At 36.6% G+C, this 15,170-nt stretch overlaps 1 protein-coding gene across 3 annotated transcripts in view; it reads left to right on the top strand.

Annotated features, from left to right (window-relative positions):
* The window catches only part of TMEM245 (transmembrane protein 245), an 87,260-nt gene that overhangs the window by 35,117 nt on the left and 36,973 nt on the right, over window positions 1-15,170 (top strand). For all 3 annotated transcript variants that reach the window (XR_008731311.1, XM_055704463.1, XM_055704462.1), the window contains 6 exons: window positions 409-513; window positions 1,792-1,874; window positions 3,954-4,044; window positions 4,847-4,945; window positions 8,225-8,356; window positions 15,010-15,132. Coding sequence is in view for 2 of the 3 variants with exons in the window: in XM_055704463.1 (XP_055560438.1) it covers window positions 409-513; window positions 1,792-1,874; window positions 3,954-4,044; window positions 4,847-4,945; window positions 8,225-8,356; window positions 15,010-15,132 (633 nt within the window). In the remaining variant the exon portion in view is untranslated. The remainder of the gene's footprint in view (window positions 1-408; window positions 514-1,791; window positions 1,875-3,953; window positions 4,045-4,846; window positions 4,946-8,224; window positions 8,357-15,009; window positions 15,133-15,170) is intronic.

Genomic DNA, 15,170 nt, shown 5'->3' on the forward strand with positions numbered 1-15,170 from the left:
GTACTTTCATGGCTTCCAAGGCCTGTGCAGATAGTATCTGTAAGTTTCCAAGTTGCTGAAGGACAAGAAACAAAGGCAAATTTCTAGGTTCATAGCTGACATGAATGCTAGCTTCTTTAGTTCTAGTACGTAAATGTTGAATTATTGCTTGCTTTGCAAAGAGCTTGCTGTGTCTTGTGGTAATATGTAAGTGGTGTTTGCAAAATCACATGTCATACCATGATCTTAATCATGCTAACATTGCTTGTTAATTGTTCATCTCCAAGCTTGGGCATAAATGCTGTTTGATTAGAGCCTGGTTTTGCACTGTGACTGTAAATAAACAGAACAATACTGTCATGTAACATTGCTTTCATTAAAGGTTGATTTATATGCTACCATTTGTCTTTTTTCTTTTTTTCTGCACAGATGATCGTGTGGTTGGAGAAAATGCTAGATAAAATAATCAGCATTTTCATAATATTTTTGCTAGTGATAGGAACCCTTCTGCTAGCCCTGCTCCTTACTGCAAAGGTACAGTGCACTAAGGAATATAATAACAGAGCTTATTTTAAATGCTGAATGAAAGTTACTGATATTTATGCAAAATTGTGTAGCTTAAAGAATTATCTTAAAAATGTAGCAACTAAAATGTTTTGTAGTTGAACTTGTTACCATTCTAAGACTTCTTATATGTAAAAATCTATGTGATTATGTTTGTCTTTATATGTTTATTTACATATATGACAACACTAATGCATAGGCACTTGGAAAAATGGAGTTTATTCTAGTGAAAGAATTACTAGCTTATATAATACAGGAGCAGATCTGTTTTGCATTCTGTTACACTTTTCTTGTCAACATCAGATCCGCTTAGATTTTTTTTTTTTTTTTTACAATTTACCTTGCATCAGAAACATTTGCAAAATGCGTAAGGTGTGTTTATCGATTTGTTTGTGTAATTGCCTGTAATAACCTTATGGTATTCTGTTCCGAGTTTAAATGTGCTGAGATACATGATCAGATGTTCTCTGTGAGTTTTGGTTTGTTAGGATTTTTTTTTGCTCACCAGAAGAGGTCACTGGTGTACTTTTTTGTTTGGTGTTTTTTTTTTTTTTTTTTAATAGCGTGTGTTCATACTTTAAAAGAGTCAGCGGAGATTGAATGTTTGACTTGAATACAGCTATGGAACAAAAATCAATGGGTTCTGATGTCAATCTTCCCCCCCCGCCCCCCCCGATGTAGGCTTATATAATGTATAATGTCGAGTACTTAAAATTGAAAACCTTTAAGAGTTGTGCAAACATTCCTGCCTAAAGCTTCCTTATGTTCATAAAAGGAACATTAAGATATTTATAAAAACTATCTTTTATCACTCTTATCAAAGAATTAATTGCTGAGGCACTTTATAGTGTGGTTAGTCATGTTAGAGCTGCGCATTCATTAATTTTTACACTTATTTGATCCATGGCTTAAAGTATATCTGAAACTGTGCTCTGTATTTTAGTACTTTCCCTGACATCACTATTTTTTTTGCCACTGATGAGATAAGCTTTAAATTTCTGTTTGCTATTACTAGTCACAGAGTGTGTGACCAAAATTGTCAGAACAGACTGATGATTATTGTATTGACTGCTTTTTTTGGTTAATGGCACTTCATTCTTCATAATGGGTTGTCTGCATTGGAAGAGTTATTCTTTGAATGTACAAACTGGTCCTCCCCCCACCCCCCCAAAAAAAAAGTAGCCTCTCAATGTTGGAACAGTTCTAGTTTACATTACATAACATTTTCCCTCTCTATATTTAATTTAGGTACATCAAGAGAGTGTTCACATGATTCAAGTCACAAGCAGCTTGATCAATGAGACAGTAGCCAGTCATCCAGAATGGGCAAAGTAAGAATGCTGAAGTTAAGCAAATAGTATAGGGTGGATGAGCAAGCTTCCAGGTGCTCTTATGCATAGCTTTTTAATTTAAAAAAATCCCCTAGGTGAGCGGAAATGGCAGTGACTGTTGCAGGCAGATGTAAAAGCTAAACTCCTAGGCAGCAGTAGGGTTTATGCATTACTCTGGAGGACTGTCAGTGTGGTATCTCATTTGAGGACTCGGACTTTGTTGGAGAAGGACAGCTGTATAAACTTACGTAGTTACAGTTTTGGAGAAAAAACTTGTATAGTGCAGAGAATAAAGAGGTCAATATTCTTTTCCCTTTTAGCTGCAAAAGAAAAGTAATGGCAAAGAGTGCTCTCTTATAGAAAGTTAGGATAGGAGAGCTGAATTACTTTTTCAATGTGGAAAGCTGGCTGCAGAATGCCTTTGAAGGAATAGGAGTTGAAGAAAATGTTTTTGGAGTGAATCAAAGAAGAGTTCAAGGGTGGAAAGAATGGTAGATAGGGAGAGTTTTGTATGAATCAGTTGGGAAGGGCTGTTGCTGTTAAGAGTATAGTGTATGTAGTGGGAAGCTTGTAAGATCTGGTCTATGTAATAATTAAAGCAAGCACTAAGGCAAATATTAAAGGAGAATAAAGATTTTGAGAGAACTGCATACAGAGAAAAACAAGGGCACACTGGTAAGCAAAGAAGTATTTGCACGAACAGCAGAGGGGGAATGGGCAAGACTGAAGAGTGTGATTTTGAAGGGGAAGATGTTAGTTTGCTTTCGTTTTGCTTCAGCTAAACAGACATGGGGTAGAGATGAGTCCAGGTACTTAGTAGCAAAAAGAATCCTCTCCTGGACAAAAATGGTTGACTTCTTTCAAGGGCACTTTCTTAACAAAAGTGATGATGGTTATAACAGGATTGGAAGAAAGTGCATGCTGTATTGTAAGAGCAAGAGAAATTTTCAAAACCAGAACTAAAATGTTACAGTTTACTTAAGTATTGCTAAAGCACTTATTTTATCACAATCAAGAGAACAGAAAGTACTTCAAAATGTGTTTTAGTCCTTCATGGCATCTCTGGTGTTGTTCGGCCTTTCCGTCTTGCCATAAAATGGAATATAAGTAGGAAAATGGAAATTTGACTGTCAGAAGTTTATTCGCATAATGAAAATACTGGAGTACTATTTAAGTAATTAGCAGAATTTTAGCTAAAATTTTTACTTCCAGTGTTTGCATCCAAACACTCTCTTTTAATTCATTAGTAGTAAGTACATGTCTTGCTAAATGCATCAAGCTTAACCAGCTTTCAGAGCTTGATGCTCATTATGTTTAGAGGTGACTGAAATTTCTTGGAATTCCTATGTAGACCATTTCTGAAGTGTTACACAGACAGAAGAGCTTCCATGTTGATCTTCAGTGAAGTAGAACAAATGCAGCAGTTTTATTTCCGGAATGTTTTCATGTTTTGGAAGGGCTGCAACATGTGCCATTGAATTAAGATGTAGAAAGAAGGTCAAAGCAGAGAATGTGTGCCCTGTATTCACAAGTGTTGAAATGCTGGCAACTCAGTAGGTCCATTGCTTGAAAGTGACCTGATGCTGGGGACTTAGAAATAACTAGTGGCCAAACCTGTTGCTTCATCTGGTCACCTTTTCAGGGAAACTACGTGAAGAATTTACATTCAGCTTGTAATTCGAAAGGTTGTCTTTGCAGCCAGATAAGACTGCTTCGTATAGTATTTTCAGAAAACTAGAACCCTAGGAAAATTTCTAAGAATGTAGTGTGAGTAGCATGCCTACAGATGGAAGAGCAGATCTTTCTTGAAAAGTTGAGATACCAATTTAACTAAGGTTTAAGGAACGTTGGAGAAGTCTAAATTCAATGACATGCCCGAAACTTACTTGTGCTTTGCTTTGAGAAAATCTGTTCCTTGATATGTAAAGGAAATATTCTAGTTGTAGTAAGCTTATATGTATTAAACTTTAACTGTTTGTTTGAAAATGTTAATTTTTAATGTGTTTTGGATGTAATGAAATGAGTAAGATATGTAGCAGTTAATTTTTTTTTTTCCTTCTTAAAAAAACCAACAACTAGCTGGCTCCCAGAAGCCCAGGTTATTCAGAAGGCACTCAATTCGGCAGCTAACAATGTATACCAATATGGCCGAGAATGGATCACACATAAGGTAAGAGTGAGCTCCCCCACCTTTTTTCATGTTTTCATTTCTTGTATCTCATAAAAGTAAAAAGAAATAAAAAGATTTTTGTTAGTGATTCTTTTCTGTGTGGTTAACCATTTTGGTGACAGATCTATTCTTTAAACGCTCCGGTTTGTGAGTTGAAGGAAGAGTGGGAGTGATTTCAGTAGTCTTTTCTGCTCAGAGAAATAATTATTTTTAAGAGCTGAAAAATCTGACATCATTTTAATACTATTGCCAGCAAAAATGCATCAACTAAAGGTGAATAATTTTTTTCATTTGGCTTTAGCTGTCCAATTGCAGACAATGTTGATTCCTCCCTTCCGCCCTGCCCTTCTAATTTCTGTGTGGGCTGGGTGTGGTAGATAAATAAAAAAAAATCTTATTTTTCAAATTACAGTCTATTTATTTAAGTTAACTTTCTTCAGGAGAATTTGCCAAGATCCTTATTTATACCTTTTGCTATCTGGCACACATCTCAGATTATTGGAAATATTTAAAGATGATCAAGGATTTTGGATTAAGCATTTCAGAGATGGCATTGGTTTTTCAGTGTAGAAAGAAGTCCTTGTCTTAGTGCAGCAGAATATTTATTTTGCTGATAAAATCTTCATGTTGTGAACAGTGTTGTCTGAAGTGTGTATTCCATACTGATACTCAGCTCTTCTAATAATTTGGTTTGAGCTATGCCTTTACTCACAATCTTAGGTGATTTATCTAGCTTGGAGTTTATCGGTAGATGCCAGCTTCATAGTGTCCTGTATAATAAAAAGATTTCTATGTCTTTTAGCTCCACAAGATTTTAGGGGAAAAAGTGAATAACACCGCTGTGATTGAAAAACAAGTGCTAGAGCTCTGGGACAGGCTTTATCACTCTTGGTTTGTGAAGGTAGGCAACTTAAATGGTATTTATATGAACTTTCACTTAGTGCTTTGAGGTAATTATTCTAAGTATGCGTTTCTGAGAAAGATCAGCAAAAAGTTGGAATGCTGAGTAAAGGTAGTCATAATAAAAAGCTGGTAAAGATTTTGGGTTTGTAAGAAGATATATCATTCGACAGTCACGGTTTGAGTACAGCTAGAGCTATGTCCTTCGCTTAAATAGTTATGTATGTTTTTATGTATGCCATTTAATTTAGTCCTTGCTTAATTATTATATTCAGTATTTCATAGTTCAGAGCTTTCTGTTGAATTTTTGTTATGTTGAGAGGTTAGGAGGAGAAACTGGTGTTCTGCATGGTTTGTGTAATTTTTATTAGTTTGAAATTTTGAGAAAGAAATTGTCCTTTCACTAAGTTTCTTACAATGCGTTTTTGCCAACTGTATTAGTCTTCCTATAATAGGTTCTGCATGCTGAATCTTGAAAAGTTGGTAAGAGTTAAATCATTTCCATGCTGCCAGTGCTGTTTGCCTTTTAAAGGAAAAAGCAATTAATTAGCCATGGTGCAATGGAAATATCAAAATCCAGATGTACCCCTGAAATACTCCTGTATATTTAAGTAATTGCAATTATAGTATATTAACACTTTTCTTTATACGGTCTTTTTTAAAGTACTTGTAAAGTTCCAAGAAGATCTCTGTATTATAGCAAGAGTTTCAATATAGCAGTCAGAATAGAAAGGGAAAGAATCAGGGTTTTTTTCTGACAAGATAATGTTTTAGAAGAGCATGTAGAGAGACTACATACTATTGAGGAAATATGAGATTGCTGAGGAGAAAGGAGAGCTTGTATCTACAATAGATTTTGCTGGCCTTAAGCACTTTGGGAGTATTCAGTGTTAAATGCTCGACCAAGAAAAGTGCCTACTTTTGATACAGTTACACTGATAAACCTTTGTGTTGGGTGGTCCATAGCACTGTATCCTTCAGCAGGGCTGTGTGTCACCATGTGTGCTGTGGGAGTACAGCTTGTTTGTTGCTGCAGTGTGCAGCACAGGTTGTGTCTTTGTTCACTGCGTTAGGTGATTTCATTCCTGCAACTATTACTTGATGGAATGCTATGAGGCTTCTTTCTTGTAGGTGCTTTTGTGTTAGGGTAAGAAACAGCTTTCCTAGCAATCAAAATGGCAGAAAGAGCTTCAGGAACACACTGATGCTTGCTGCCTACAGTCTGGGAGCCTGTTCCCCTGGATGCTGTTGGCATACTAGACATCCTATGTTACCATTGGCTTCCTGGGCTGCAGCTGATTATCTGCAGGCTGCAGGTAACTACTCCAGAGTCTTTCTGATCTTGCCTCTTCTATCACACTCCATATCCACATAAATGTCTCATCTAAGTGCTTTCCACCTGGCCATTTCCTTCTGTAATATTACAATAGCCTTGTGTGGTCCTTCAGCGTATCTGAAAACTGGTAAACTGGATGATAGTGCAGTGTGGAGGACAACTGTACCATACCTAACTCACTCAGTACAGCTTTCAAGCTCCCCGTTATTTCAATTGTATGAGCATAATAAATACACTTCATTTTGAAGCCTGCATGGTGTTGCTCTAGTCTGTAGGTGACTGAAGAACCCAGGCTCAGGTGATGCTCTTCCACGGAAGCCATAGAGTTGAGGAAGAACTGCTGATGAAACATGGATTCAGCCATTAACTGGCTACTTTCTGAGAAGATCAGTGGGTAGCAAATGGTGTGTATTTTAAAAGATTCTAGAGATGTGGTAGATCAGTTACCATTGTGTCTATGTACCCAGTGAAGTAAAATAGCAACAGACTAATAAACCACTTGGAAGGTGATAGCGTAACTCTGCAATCAAGCTGTCTTTTTCAAGGACAAGAATCTCCTTTTCCTAGCCCATTCAGGTGTGGGATTTTGTTTTGCTTTTAAGATCCAGTCAATTTGTTGAAAAGGAACCAGATGATAATTTCTTCAGATTCCTTATTTATCAACACCTGAGGCCTTTGGTACTACAATATATATATTATGTAGTTGCTGAACAACAATGAACTTGAAATGTTTATGAGTAACTGTTAGAAAATTTGCAAATGATATCTAATTCTGCTAGTTAATGGCAAGAGCTGTCTGCAGATAGAACTAGATGAACAGGGAATAGGTTCTTGATATTCTTAATACAGTTTACAAATACAAAGGGCCTATTGGAGGGGGATTTTCAACTACTCTTATGTTTCTGCTCTAAATAAGCTGCTAACTCAGAATAAAGATCTCTGCGTTGCTGTGGATTGTTAAAGGACGTTGCTAATCGTGCATCATAAAGTCTAACAGTGCATCTAGGGAGACTTGGTAGTAAGTGGAAGATGTAATGCTCATAGATTAATCATTGCAGGGACTTTGCTACTTGCTGTGTATGTCAAAAAAGATACTGTCGTTCTGATTGCAGACTGATAAAGCTAAAAGTTTTGGGAAGATTCTAACAATAGTATTGGGATGCTTTTATAAACAACAGAGTTGCGAACTTCAGAAGTCTCTTGTTATTAAAGATTAGGATGAGATCTATTGTAGTCAACAGGTTTGCTTAAACTTGCTTATGGTAGCATTTTGGTATCCTTCCCTGAAACGCTTGTCACAGTCTCAGACTGAGTCAAATAGTCTCATACTAGACGGTGATCAGGTGTGATGCCGTTGGACAATAGGTAACTTCATAAGTAGGGTGAAACCACTTAAAGAATTGGCTGCTGTGGTGATGGCCAATGTGTTGCTGAAGAAAGCCTCCATGCTTTCAGTTTAGCTTTTAGATTTTGCATGACTGAAAGTTGCCAGTGGAGGTGCAGACACTAACTGTGAGAAAACTACTTGTTTTGGCTTTTGCTTGAGTGTTCCTTTGTGGGTTGTACTGGGAAAAGTTGTATGTTGCAAACAGTAAATTAGGTAGGCAGTAACTGACATCATTGCCTGTTTCTTGTGTACTATCCTAAAGAGCAAGACAGATATCATTGTATCAGTCAAGCAGTAAAGTTAAACTGAGGTGAATCAGTACTATATACAGAACTGTAATTACATAGGATGATTAACTACAGTTTTCTGTCAGACTTTGATTTTTCCTGTGTACAGAGTACTTCCAGTATTTTTGAGGATGCAAATTAAAGCAGCTCTCAGTATTTAGATGCATGTTTGATCTCTTCCTCTGTAAGAAAACTTTAGTCTCTAACTTTCTTCTGTCTGTAAGTTACTCAAATGTCTCTCTTCTTTATGTCTTTGTCTCTCTTTTTAAGAATGTAACACATTCTGGAAGACACAGAGGACACAAATGGCACATAAACCGTCAAAACAGCTGGCTTGGTGATATTCTGGACTGGCAAGATGTTGCATCGTTTGTTCATGATAACATTGAAACATTTCTTTCGGTATGTATTTTTTGCCCTTATTACAAAATTGGTCTCATTTTTAGCTGATAACAATTCCTCCTTGGACGACCATTAAGGTTATGGATTCAAATACATAGAAAATTATATAAACACTGCTAGTATTACTTACAATTACCCAAGCGATTATTGTAAGCCTACTTAGGATCTGACCATACTCCAGACGGAACTGGTTGTGATGAAGAAGCCTTCCTGATTAGAGCATCTTCATTAATACTAGCTTTCTAGACCTCGTCCTGAGAGAGATTGTTACTGTAGGATTATGTGTGTCACCTGCAAGCTGATTTTAAATGCTTTTTGTTATGTAGTTGTCTCTTTTAAAAAATGAGACCAATTTGTCTAGGTTATAATTGTGGAAACTATTGACCAAGAGGTTGGAAAACAATTATTTTTTTTCCCCTCAAGTTACTATTCATTGGGTTGAAAGCAGCTTATTTCTGTCATCTTTTATGAAAGTTCTGTGGAGAATGAAATTAATTTTTTACACTCTGTGAATTCCTGAATAGATGAACTGGACCTTTCTCCTCACGAGGAGAAAAAGCATTGAAAGCAATCCAAACTGAAGCAACTACGTTTCTCTAGAAAATTATGTTAAGTCTGAAATGCTTAATATAGTCAGTCCCTGATATAGTTAATATTTAACTTAAGCTGTTGTCATAAATCAAAGTATCTTCAGGTTACTATTTATCCATTTTGCAAAAAATGTTATTTATACCTAACTGACAACGTAACATTTCTGTGGATGCAATTAAAGCTAGTATTTGCCTCAAGGCAGGTTTTTGTTTAGACTGATGGGCATGTGTGCTTTTTCTGTGCTTTCTCAACTGCTGCTTAAATGGTTACAGTTCCTGTCACAGCAGATGTGAGTCAAGAAAAAGTCAAGAGAAACTCTTTATTGCAGTGAATCTTTCTTCAGTTAATAGTGAAATTTGCTTAATACTTTCTGGAAGTTGACCATGCATGCTTGAGGCAAAGTTACAAAAATACACAACGCTTCATCATTTAAAATCAATATGGAGTTTCCTTCTAGGCAAGAGTGAGAGAAGAAGAAACTACGATAGGTGCTAGCCATGTCATTTACAGCTTTACTGCACAGTGCTCAGAAACCATGGTGGTAAGTGTGCTTCAGTAGTCTAAATAGGCTAGAATAATGCAGGAAATGGTGTAAAGAGGAAAAAATATTTAAGATTGAAAGATGTTAATATTAAAATTTTCATCTAGCTAGCATGCTTTGCTTTACTTCTAAAATCTGGTTGAGAAGTTCAGGAAAAAAGAGTGCCAGCAGTTGACTTCCTTTCCTGTTTATTTCCATGAACTCGTTACTCATCATCTGTGGGGAAACACCTGCCCTTTTTCTCCATACACTCGTGTCTTTAATGACAGCCTCTAAACCAGTCAGCGTAGAGCTCTAAATCCTGATGTCACATCCTTAGCGGGCAGCATTTTCTTTGGGGGCTTGCTCATCCACAGTGCATAGCGTAAATATTACTCACACTGATATTGCAAATTAAACCCACTGAAAATCTGACTTCTCTGTTTGTTTGGGCCATTAAAACTTGGAGATGATGAAAATAAGAATAGTTTTTTCCTGTTTAGTGTTTCTAAGCAAGTTGTTTACCTACCCTAGGATACAATGGAAACTTGCTGTATTCAGGATTTGTGTTTTTATCAAAGCATGAAAATCTTTTGGTATGTTGAAGAGGAACAAGGAGTTATTAGAATGGCATACTGAAGTGGGAAGAATCAATGTTTGAGATTATGTGGGTGCTTTTGAGGGGGGATGTTTTTGAGCATTTCTTTTTTTCCTTTGGGTGGGTTTTCTTTGGTTTGGGGTTTTTTTTTTGGCTTTTTTTCTTTTTTGTGTATGGGATTTTGTTTTTTGTTTGGTGGAAAGGTTTAAATAGGTTAGCTGCAATTCAAACTGTAGGATGTTTCTGCATTTGGACACTTGAAATCAGTGCTAACCTACAATTCTTAAGCATACAACAAGACACAGTACAGTCCCAAAACTGCTTTGACAGTTTTTTAAAACACAAACCATTTAAAGACAATGAGATAAGTGGAAAGAAGTATATGTGGATATGCAGCTATAGTGAGATTTCTTCCACCTTTGGAAAAGAATAAACATTACACTGCTTGCACATAGGAAGTACATATGCATGGATTGAGGCTAGAATTTACCATAGAATAACTGTCTTGCTAGCCCTTTGGCTTTCTGAAGTGTTTCTGAATAGTACAGATGACTCTGTATTCCCTGAAAATACAACTGTTTGATGATGGCATATTGCAATCACAAGCAGATAAGCTCTTTTCCATTGATGGATATCATAGGAAATGTTCATCCTCTTTAAAAGAAGGAGCATTTTCTGTAAGAAAAATGTTAAAAGAAGACAGATGCAAGTGTTTCACTTTGGGCTTTTCCTGTTGTGGAAGAAACTTTAATATTAGTTGAAAGCATATAATTAAATCACTGGTATAGATGTCCTGGGAAATCACATGTGTTCATTTAGTTTATAAAAATATGTATCGATTCAGTACTTTTGAGTATCAGACAAAGCACAGAAGACTTATGTACTCCCCTCAAAATGCACTGTTCAATATAGCAGTTATGCCTAGGTCTAGTTTGATGTAGACAGACCTTAATTATTTTAAAATAATTCACTGTATAAACATGTAAATTGCCTGAAGATTTAATAAGAAGAGAAGCTTTTCCAAATCAGCAGCTTGCCTTTTTTTGAAAAGCTTTAGTGTTAGGAGCACTGCTGCCTTTCAGCTTTGGATTTTCCCAGTATTCTTTAGAAGTAGTATTATAAACTAGTTTGGCCAGCGATGTATTTCTGAAATGGGTTGGTTTTTTTTCATCCTGTTCTTAGTTTGGAGAGAATTTGAGTGGATCCTCATGTAGGCCTTGAATTTTGCACCCTGTGCTCTATTCTAAGGTAGTTTTTCAGGTGAATGAAATATGCAATCCATAGCTGGACTATTAAGATTTAGTTTCTGAAAAATAAAAAAGCCTCATTCCTTCCCCACGTACCTGCTTTTCCATTCATTCCCTTTTCCTCCATTCCTTGAAGGCTTGAAACCTTGAAAAAGTAAATTGCTGCTGGCTAAATCTCTGAATGATGGCTCGGAACTTCCTTGATGGTATATGAGACATTGCTAATGTCTCCTTAAATTAATCTTTCTGCTTCTCACACAAGAAAATTCATTGTTCCACCAGCAGCCAGTATCTCATTGAGAGATTTCCTGGACAGGAAGAAAGAAGACTTTCCATTAAGACATACACTGTGAGCTTCAGCTCAGTTAGATTTCTCTATCCTTGCCTTTAGCACGACTGATCTGTGTGTTCCAAATCAAGTCAGCTTCTCAGATATTTCACTGAGTTACCACACATCCTATTATTTTCTCTGATCCTGAGAATTTCTTCAGATAATCTCTGAAGTTTATAACTAATACAGTCCATTCTTCAGTAATAATTCAACTACCATGCATTTTTTATTTTCTAGTAAGGTAAGCGTTTAGAGGTTTGGTGTTCCCATCTTTGTAATGGGTGTTGGTTTTTTCAGGGTAGGTGAAATTCAACCTGATGCATATTTTTAGAGGAGGAGTTGATTTCTTCACAGTCAGAAAGTCAAAGGCAAGATGCTGGAGGATAGTTCTTTTTCTGTGGCTGTTTTGTCTCTGTTTCATGTAAAGGTCAAGCAAAGATGTCTTTTCAAAAATGAGCTGTTGAGCCCTGAAGGGTTAGCTCGGAACTTTATGGGTAAACATTTATTTGGAAATCAGCTTTTAACTGGAGCAGGGAGCTTTTGATCTTGTGCATACTGTATTGTTCTTCACAAAAGTCCATTGCTTGCCTTTTACCTTAAAGGTTTATTGACTCATTCTGTTGCTGTCATTTTTGAGTTGTCAGGATGATATGTCTTTCTGAACAGGAAAAAAGTAAAAAGTATACAGAAGGATAAAGTTTTTTATTCCTAATACCTTTTTGTGTCCAGTTTTATTCCTTTATAAATCTGTTAATGATCTCTATAACCAAATTACGTACATGAATTTACCTGGCTTCCAGAAGTGTGTTAAGTTCTCAACAAATAAAATGTACTTGACCAGAACAAGTTAAACCTTGCTTGCAGGTGTTGGCCAGTTTAAGTGGCCATTGGGACACCTTAGATATCAAAATTGCACTTAATGTTCTTAGCTTTCTTGCCTGCTAAGGATTGGAAAGACACAGCAACTGATGCTGATGGTGACACATCATGGTGTGATGCATAAGGGAGTCTTGAATTCTGTTCAGCTTTGTAGCTCTTATAAGCAGTGTTCTCTTAAGGCTACTTATAAAGCAGCGTTTTGGGGAAAGAAGTGTGGTCTTCAGTTAATTAAGAACAGTAATATTAAAAGTATCATTATTGCATAAATATTTGCAGTTGTGTTTTGGAGAACTTGTCTCAGCTGGCAAGGTGTTAGAAATCTTTTATGTGTAGTAAGTGAGCTCTTGAACTCAGCTGCGGTATGTTCTGAGTATCAAATGACATTACAAACTCTTAGGTGCAGGTACATAATCTTCCCTCAAGTTAAGGAGGTTGTCCTTTTACAAGGTGTTTTTGTTTCTGGGCACCTCCCACCCCTTGACCTATGACCTGGACTGTATGTTGTGTGATACTTGGAGAGGCATTACTTTTCCAGGTCATGGCAGGTAGCTTGTCCTCTTGCTTGCCTATTTGTTGGGTTGGTTTTTCCCCCTTCCTTAGTTGCTAGCATGTTTTCTTAAAGCAAAAGCAGTCTTTTCCTAGCTCTTAAGTTACCCATATTCAATACCTTCTTCCTCAATAAACTGCTTGTGTTTCAAATCCCTTTGTTTTCAACCCATGTCCCTATTTTCAAGGATTTTACTGCTGTTCATGATTAAAATCCACATTCTAATAGGAGCCCTGTGACACCAAGTTCTAGTAACAGGAGTAAATATCTGGGACTGGAGTGCCTTGCACAGTTAGCATACAACTTAGGGCCTGTTGTTAGCAATGGTGGTACTATCTTTACTGAAACCACCTAGAGGCCTCTACTTTAGCTACAGATTGTTCCCTCAAAAGTCGTTGTCCTCTATGTTTACAGTCCTCATAGTGTAATGTACATTTAATAAAGTTACCTGGTGGATGCATGAACGTATACTGCTGCTGCACCCCAAGAATGAATTCTTAATCCATAGAAGAAGGAAAGGGACAGGTACCAGTGAGAGACATTTTTCAGCAGAATGGTCTCTTCCCTTCTAACCTCACTTGAATTTTCAAGAGACTAATAAAATCTGTTCAAAAGATGAGCTTTAGAATTAATATTTCCCATTAAATAGTAAGAAGCATGGACTAAGTGGATCTTTCTGGTTTTACTATGTGTTGTAATTCCCTGTCACTTCCCCCAGCATTTATTCCCTCCCAAATTATGGCTAATAAATTATCTTCTGTATGTTTCATTCAGTTGCAAAGGAAAGGTGATCACTCAGCTCACACTCCTTTGTCTGCTCTACAAATGCCATCTACTAGAGTTTTTTTGTGATTTTTCTTTTTTTGTTTGTTTTAATTCAGTCTAATTAAGCTGTTCATTACACCAAGAGTAACTGTTGCTAATATTGAAGTCTTCACTTGCAGCTTTGAACCTGGAGAAGGGGTTTTGTGTCAGAACTTTTAGTTTTTTCTAGTTATATTAGTCTGAAAGAAGGTATATCTTTTTGTTTGTAACCTTGCTTCTTTTATGTTTGAATCACTTTGGCTAATACATTCTTACTGTAGTCCTTCTGAATGAAATATTTTTTTATGAAATTACTGTGCATTGTATTTAGGGTGCCTCCATGTGCCATACCATACCATGTTTTTACGTCCTTAATGTCTCATGAAGTTGCTGCCCTATTCAGCTTGATGTGCCTGCATCCGTACATAAACTGATTTGCCTATAGTGGGTATTCTATGTTTAAAGGTATATCTTAAATATACTGTACACTGTCTGTAACTAATAAGCAATCAGTTCCTAAAGCCAATACCAAATCTAATAGATCGTATGGCATTGTTTATTTTACGTAATTGCTTGACTAACTGATGCATCCCTACTCAATCACAGTGTGTAGTTGTCTGCAGACATTATAAAAATTATGCATCTCATTACCATAAAACATTTTTAAAATAAATTTATTGAAGTAGTAATTCTGTTACTTGATTTGACACTCTCTTCAGATTTATTCCTACCTTGTGATGTTACTCCTTGTTCTTCGTGTTTTAGCATTTCTGCCTTTGAAAAGATGAGCTTTCTCTCCCAAGACAAGACCTGCTTTCTGTTGATGGTGATGTTAATCACAATAAACGAGTCAGTGCTTCTAGGATTCTTGCAGTTTTGCATAATGAAATAATTTTGAGCTTGGGAGGAAAACTCTAAAACCTTGTAACCATCTACCTAGAAACTTGTGTTTCATAAAGTAGACATTTTCACTTGACATTACCTGCTGTAACTTAGGAGTGAGGGAAGATGTTTTTTTAAAAAATGTCACTTTGTATGACTTGATGGAGATGCATCACTCTAAGCAGTTCTCTGTCCTAGCTGATACCATCTGGTGACTGACTTAACTTCATCTTCGATTCCCCCTCCTTTTCCAGATACTTGAGTCTTTGTGGATAGTGATGAGTCGCAATGTGAGCCTCCTGTTTACTACAGTTACAACATTGGTGACAATCCTCTTCCATAGTGGGACAGCTCTTCTCAATTTTGTGCTTTCAGTGGTAAGTGGTATGTCATCGGTTTACATGGGCTGTTTTAT

This window comes from Falco cherrug, chromosome 3 (assembly GCF_023634085.1).
Source record: "Falco cherrug isolate bFalChe1 chromosome 3, bFalChe1.pri, whole genome shotgun sequence".
Classification (NCBI taxonomy): domain Eukaryota; kingdom Metazoa; phylum Chordata; class Aves; order Falconiformes; family Falconidae; genus Falco; species Falco cherrug.